This window comes from Gossypium hirsutum, chromosome D13 (genome assembly GCF_007990345.1).
Source record: "Gossypium hirsutum isolate 1008001.06 chromosome D13, Gossypium_hirsutum_v2.1, whole genome shotgun sequence".
NCBI classification, from domain to species: domain Eukaryota; kingdom Viridiplantae; phylum Streptophyta; class Magnoliopsida; order Malvales; family Malvaceae; genus Gossypium; species Gossypium hirsutum.
This window is the reverse complement of record NC_053449.1, coordinates 4,039,324-4,045,089: the sequence shown is the minus strand read 5'-3', so window position 1 is coordinate 4,045,089 and position 5,766 is coordinate 4,039,324. Positions and strand designations below refer to the sequence as shown.

General features: G+C 36.5%; 1 protein-coding gene across 1 annotated transcript; it reads right to left on the bottom strand.

Moving 5' to 3' along the window:
* Positions 1-3,338: 3,338 nt before the first annotated feature.
* Positions 3,339-5,462, bottom strand: LOC121203625 (cytochrome P450 CYP749A22). Its single transcript, XM_041110023.1, has 5 exons — positions 5,040-5,462; positions 4,733-4,954; positions 4,449-4,663; positions 3,989-4,367; positions 3,339-3,905 (listed from the first exon to the last, which is right to left on the bottom strand). Exons 1-5 carry the CDS (start codon positions 5,064-5,066, stop codon positions 3,468-3,470), a joined length of 1,281 nt encoding a protein of 426 aa, XP_040965957.1. The 5' UTR covers positions 5,067-5,462; the 3' UTR covers positions 3,339-3,467.
* Positions 5,463-5,766: the final 304 nt, after the last annotated feature.

The following is a 5,766-nucleotide window of genomic DNA, read 5'->3' as shown; positions in this document are numbered from 1 at the left end:
CCGAGCATATCGTATTCTTTCTACTTCAGTCGAATCATTCTCCGGCTCCGGGAATATGTCTCGTAACCTGCCAATCTCGATCCGACCTCCGTAAATATTATCTAGAATCGAACCTAAAAGATCGTAACATACGGCTTCCCAATCAACAGATTAAATGGACCAGGTGAGTGCGGACCCATCCACCGGCAATCTCAATTGTAACTACACGTCCTCCAAAGTGATGGTACACTCTCCGCACGGAAGATGGAATGTGTGCGTCTCGGGTCTCCACCTCTCTATCAACTCGCTGATGAGTTTCGGGTCCAACTTGCACCCTCGGCCTATAGTGGCCACGTGCCAAAAACTCGTTTCCTGCAAATAATTCTCTATCAACGGTGATGGAGGACTAGACATATTATGAATATAGCATTGTAACACCCGATCTACAGACTGTTATAAAAAATTATAAAATAAAAATTAATTAAAATTACATAAATTAAAATAATTAAAATAATATTGAAAAATTAAAATTAACCCTTACCATTGCTAACACGATCAAATATTTTTGAAATTATAAAAAAATACTAATTCAGAAAAAATTAAAGAGAGTTTTTTTTTGCCAAAATTAAAGAGTGCTTCGAGAAATTTAGAGAGAAATTTGAGAGAAAATTGAAGAAATAATGTGTGAAAAAATAGGCGGGGTTTTATAGGTTTTTTTTTACCATTGGACCCCCCAACGGTCAAAAAATCAAATAACTGTTGGGGAAAAAAACACGGGCTAAAATGCGTCCCTGGGGGAGCGATTTTGCCACTTCAGCAAAGCGCGTCCACGTGGGCGCGTTTTGTGCTAACATGGCAAAATCGCTTCCCAGGGACGCGTTTTGCTAAAATTTCCCCAAAAAATGCTCCTACGTAGACGCGCTTTGCTAAAATCGATCATTTCCAAAAAATATTAAAAAATTAGCCCATTTCCGTAAATAAAATTGGAAATTGGACTTTAATGGTAAAATGGTCCAATATTAAAGGAGGAAGAGTTTGAATCTGTATTATCTACAGACTTGATGAAAGCTCTAACCATTGCTCAAAATAAGTGTCGATGGTTATGGTCTTGACATTTTCGATTAGACCCAATTCCAAGCGCTTGGATTAATGTTAGCTCATACATGGGGTGAAGTCAAGAATGTTGCAAGACACAAATGAAACATCCCCAAACGAAATAAATTGAAACCAAAACAAGATGTTAACAAAACACAAAACATGGTATTTCTTTGTAAAAAAGAAATCACAAATTACTGCAAAAAGACAAAATAACATGGCCAGAGTTGAACCCTAAGGTCCCAAACCCCTAACTTATTGAACAATATTAAAAAAGAGAGGCTCAACATTCAACACGTTATCGTGAACAAAAATGGTAGTGAAAGAAAAAACACAGGCACTGCATCTACCCTGAAGGCTTAAGTGATCCATCAATGGCGGCGACGGAGCGGCGATACTACGGCGAATTTCATGAGGCCAACCTTGCAATGGAAGCCATTACGTTCACCGCAAGCAAAATAGTAGGGCTTCCACTTTTTCAACACGAACTCGAACCCATTACCACTTCCCTGAGTTGGGTTGGCAATCATCTTAGCTTTTCTTAAGTCGCAGTTGAGGAAGCTCTTTAAGTGGGGTAGCAAGTAGACGCTGTGAGGAAATGTGGTGTTGCTCGGTGGATCATATTTGAATGCTGCTCAAAAATTACAAACATTGAGCAATGCTAGTAAAGAAAAAGCGGTTAAATTATAATTTTGGTCCCTCAAATTTAGAATTTAATCCATCTATTTTTATAATATCATTAATTATTTCAAATAGTTTATGTTAATTGTTTTTTTTAAAAAATCCCTCCCTACACTACAGAAAGTTGTCAACATAAGCAATGCTCAAATTTAGAAAAATGTTAAATTATGATTTTGGTCCCTGCTATGCTCAAATTTAGAAAAGCCCCTGTATTTTATAGTCCATGTTAGCATCTTATTTTTAGAAAAATGTCAACATAGCCAATATATTATTGTTACGTAAGAGTTTTTCTAACTAAAGTATTATGGTTGTGTTAATGATATTATAACAAATTTTATAATAACTAAAATATTTTTAGACAAATAAATTAAATCGTTACAAAAAAAAATATTTTAAAACGAAAAAAGTCGTTGCGATATATATAATTAAAACAACTTTTTAATTTGTAAAACCGTTGTGCATATTTTATACGATAGAGATATACACAACCACCTTGCAATGATTTTTTTGCTGTTACAATAAAATCTTAGTAACGGTAATACAATATTTAGTAATAAATTTTAATGTTGACAATTCATATTTTTCTTGTAGTGAATATTACAAAATTAAAAACGAAGTAGATCCAAGTTTTTAAACTGGAATCTAAATTTGGCTCATATTTTAAATGGAATTTCTTGCATTTTGGAGCTTGGGCTGCGTATTTTTTTGTATTACTTTTTGCATTTTAATTTGTAAATTTTGTACGGTAATTGGGTTGAAATATGAAATGGCTTTGCTTAATTGGAGGGTTCAATGGGGATTTGCGAGAAAGTGACTTGGCTCTGTCTGTCTTGAGGGAGTTTCTGGTGTATCATTTCAGGTTTTTTGGCGGATGGGATGGCGAAAGCTAGTGTGCTTTAGTGGAAATGGGTAGTTTTTCATAGGAGAACGGACTTTTGTCCTGCAACTCAGAAAGATGGAGCCTTGATATAAGTAGCTCTTCCTGAAGAGAATATGTCAAAAAGATACATAGGCAAAGGAACAATGTTTCTGGTCTAACGAGCTTCGAACCTTCCATGAAAGCTAAACAAGCAATGTAATGGCCGGCTCCAGGAGTGAGTGTTTCAAGCAGAAACTCTAGACGAAGGGAACCAAGTGGAATAAAAACTTCACTACTGCAGTAGTAATGGAAGAAAGACACCTAATTATAGGATCCACCAGCTGAGGCATTGTTTGGAGCTCCTGGACTTGACATTTTCACTATTTCTCATATGCTGGATGGGTCATTTACCAAGCTGTGTGATGAGATTCCATAATGTCTCCGTTATGAATCTAACTGCTTTGCTGATACTTTAGCAAAATGTGGAGTCCAATGTCTTCATGGCGTGTATATGACTGGGTTGTGATATTCTTGTTTCTGTATGATGTTCAGGGAGCTGACTGGATTTGCTGCTGCCGTTCCAGCTTTTTGGGGTAGTCTGAATTGATTTCTCTTTGGTGGACTATTTTGTTGTTGATTATGTTATTCACAGGACTTTAGGGCCTGCTCCTGCGGTGGCGATGTTTGCTGTAATACCTTTTAACCTTTAACAATATCAACAACAAAAAAAAGCATATAATCTTGTTGCCAAAACACGAAATCCCCAAACCATATATCATCGTATGGTTGCAAAATACAGTATCATCCACATTTTATTATATATTACAATATTGGAGATCAACAGCCTAGAATTTTAAGCATCATTATGTAGTGAATGAAACAACAACTGAATCCCATGTTGTGGCTTGAGTGTAAGACGTGATGCAGGTGCGTGAACATAGGTAGGGGAGACGGTGACAGTGTAGCGTTGCAGAATCATGGAAAGTGCAGTTTTCACTTCAGTGATTGCAAAGCTCATGCCAACGCAAGATCGAGATCCCAATCCAAAAGGCATAAATGCAGCTGCATTGTACTTAGTAGCTTTCGCTATCCCTTCAAACCTCTCGGGTTTGAAAAGATTAACATCATCTCCCCATAGGTCAGGGTCATGGTGAAGTGCTATGATTCGCATGTCGACCTCTGAATGAGTAGGCAGGACAAGTTTTCCTAATTGGACTTCTCTTCCTACTTCTCTTATCACGCCACTTATAGGAGGATAGAGCCGTAAAGTTTCATTAATAATCATGGTAATCTGTTGGAGAAAATAAAATCCTAAAGGCAATATAAATGGTCAGTGTTAGTTTTCAAGCTATTGAATTTGTATAGTTTGCTTACCGTCTTTAATTTGGCCATCCCTTCAGAATCTGGGTTTTGATTACCAAAGACCTCAATCACCTCTGCTCTTGCTTTGTCTTGCCAATCGGTGTGTATTGCTAAAAGCAGGGTTGCCCATGCAAGCAAGGAATTGACTGTTTCTTGCCCAGCAAGATAAAAAGTTTTACACTCATCTACCAAATCTTGAATCGAAAGCCTGTTTTTCTGGTCCGCCTCATGATAAGCATTTACAAGTAATCCCAGAAAATCACGACCGAAGTTATCAGCTTCTCCGTTCACTACTCTCTCTTCCCTTTTTTTGACAATCCTCATCACAGAATCATGTATCATTTTGGCAATTCTTTCTGATTCAATTTCGTCAGCAGATTTCCAAAACTTGCTGAAAAGGACAGCCAGATTAAATCAACCCATTGTAAGCTGAAGTATGTTGATTAACAAAGTAAAGATTTGATGAAGTTACCTGATGATGGGAATCTTTGCTTTTAAAATATTTCTGCCTGCAATTACTGACAATTTCATCAACCCTTCCAAGTAACTGCTACCAAAGGCGGTTCTGGATATCACTTCTGAAGTCAATAATCTGAACTCTTGGAACACTTCTATCTCTTTGCCCTCCTTACTTTTCCATTTCTCAAGCATGGTTTCAACGCTAGCAACTACTGCTGGAGTCATATTCTGCAAAAAATGATCAAGTTTGTAAATGCCCCACTACAATAATTAGATTAGAAGGTAGAGATGATTTACTTTTAAGCTCTCCCCATGAAAGGCATAATTGGCCAGTTTCCTTTGCCTTGCCCATTTCTCACGTTCGGTTGAAGCAAGCCCATCGCCTAGTAGCTTGTCGAAGAAATATAAAGCCTTTGGCTTTCGAAAAGCTGTCACTGTTTTTAAGGACCTCTTTGACCAGTTCTGGGTCTGTAATTTGCAGTTGAGCTCGAATTCCATTCCAACTAAGAAAAGTGCTCCCTGAAAGAAAGTGATTTCTCTTCATGGAAAGTGGAGGTTAATCAGAAAATACTACCCAAAAAAGAAAAAAAAACATAATTCTCACCGTATTTGTTGATCCAGGAGTAACCATAAGGCAAGACTCTGGGAAATATATCGTGTGTCAAGGCCATAGGTTTGGTAGATGCTTCCATGAGCATTTGGGCAGCTTCTTTGTTGTTTCCATGGATAAATTCATAAGGAGGTCCTCTGATTCCTTGTGAATTCATGATGAACTGTACCCGATGAGGTATCCACCAATACTTGTAGAAAACATTGAGCAAAATCAACGAAGAGGTAGAGGCATAAAGAAGCTGTAAACAGGATTAGAAGATTTCCCATGGTCCCCATTTTCTTATCTTCACCGATCAGATTTTGCATCTGTTAGGTAGAGGTAGAATGCGTTTTCTTTTCTTTCATAAAAACGCGATGCGTTTTCACTTTGCTAATTTTTTTCTTACGGTTTGAAATTAGAAGTTTATAGATTTATCTTTTCCCGTGATTATATGGCCTTTGATTGAAATGTAATTTAGACTTCAATTTTACAAAAGGTTACGCTATCAAGGTCCTAAGATATCATAACATTTGCACTCCTAAATTTATCATTTCAACTAAAATATTATTTAATTTTCAAGTCAATTTTAATTAAATATATTACATAATTATTTTCACCCACCTTACTTTATCACTTTTTCCAAATAAAACTTACGATAATATTTTTTGTTTAAATTTTAATTGGTAATCAAATAAAAGCTTAAGTAACTTGCATCTAAAAAAATTCCCTTAAATATGAA

Bases quoted from the DNA above. Each gene is read 5' to 3' on its own strand.
- LOC121203625 (XM_041110023.1), bottom strand. From the start codon at position 5,066: ATGGTTACTCCTGGATCAACAAATACG. The intron at 4,664-4,732 runs GTAAATCATCTC...CATTTTTTGCAG, and splicing joins TTCATGGGGAGAGCTTAAAA to AATATGACTCCAGCAGTAGT. The intron at 4,368-4,448 runs GTAACTTCATCA...TGTCCTTTTCAG, and splicing joins GCAAAGATTCCCATCATCAG to CAAGTTTTGGAAATCTGCTG.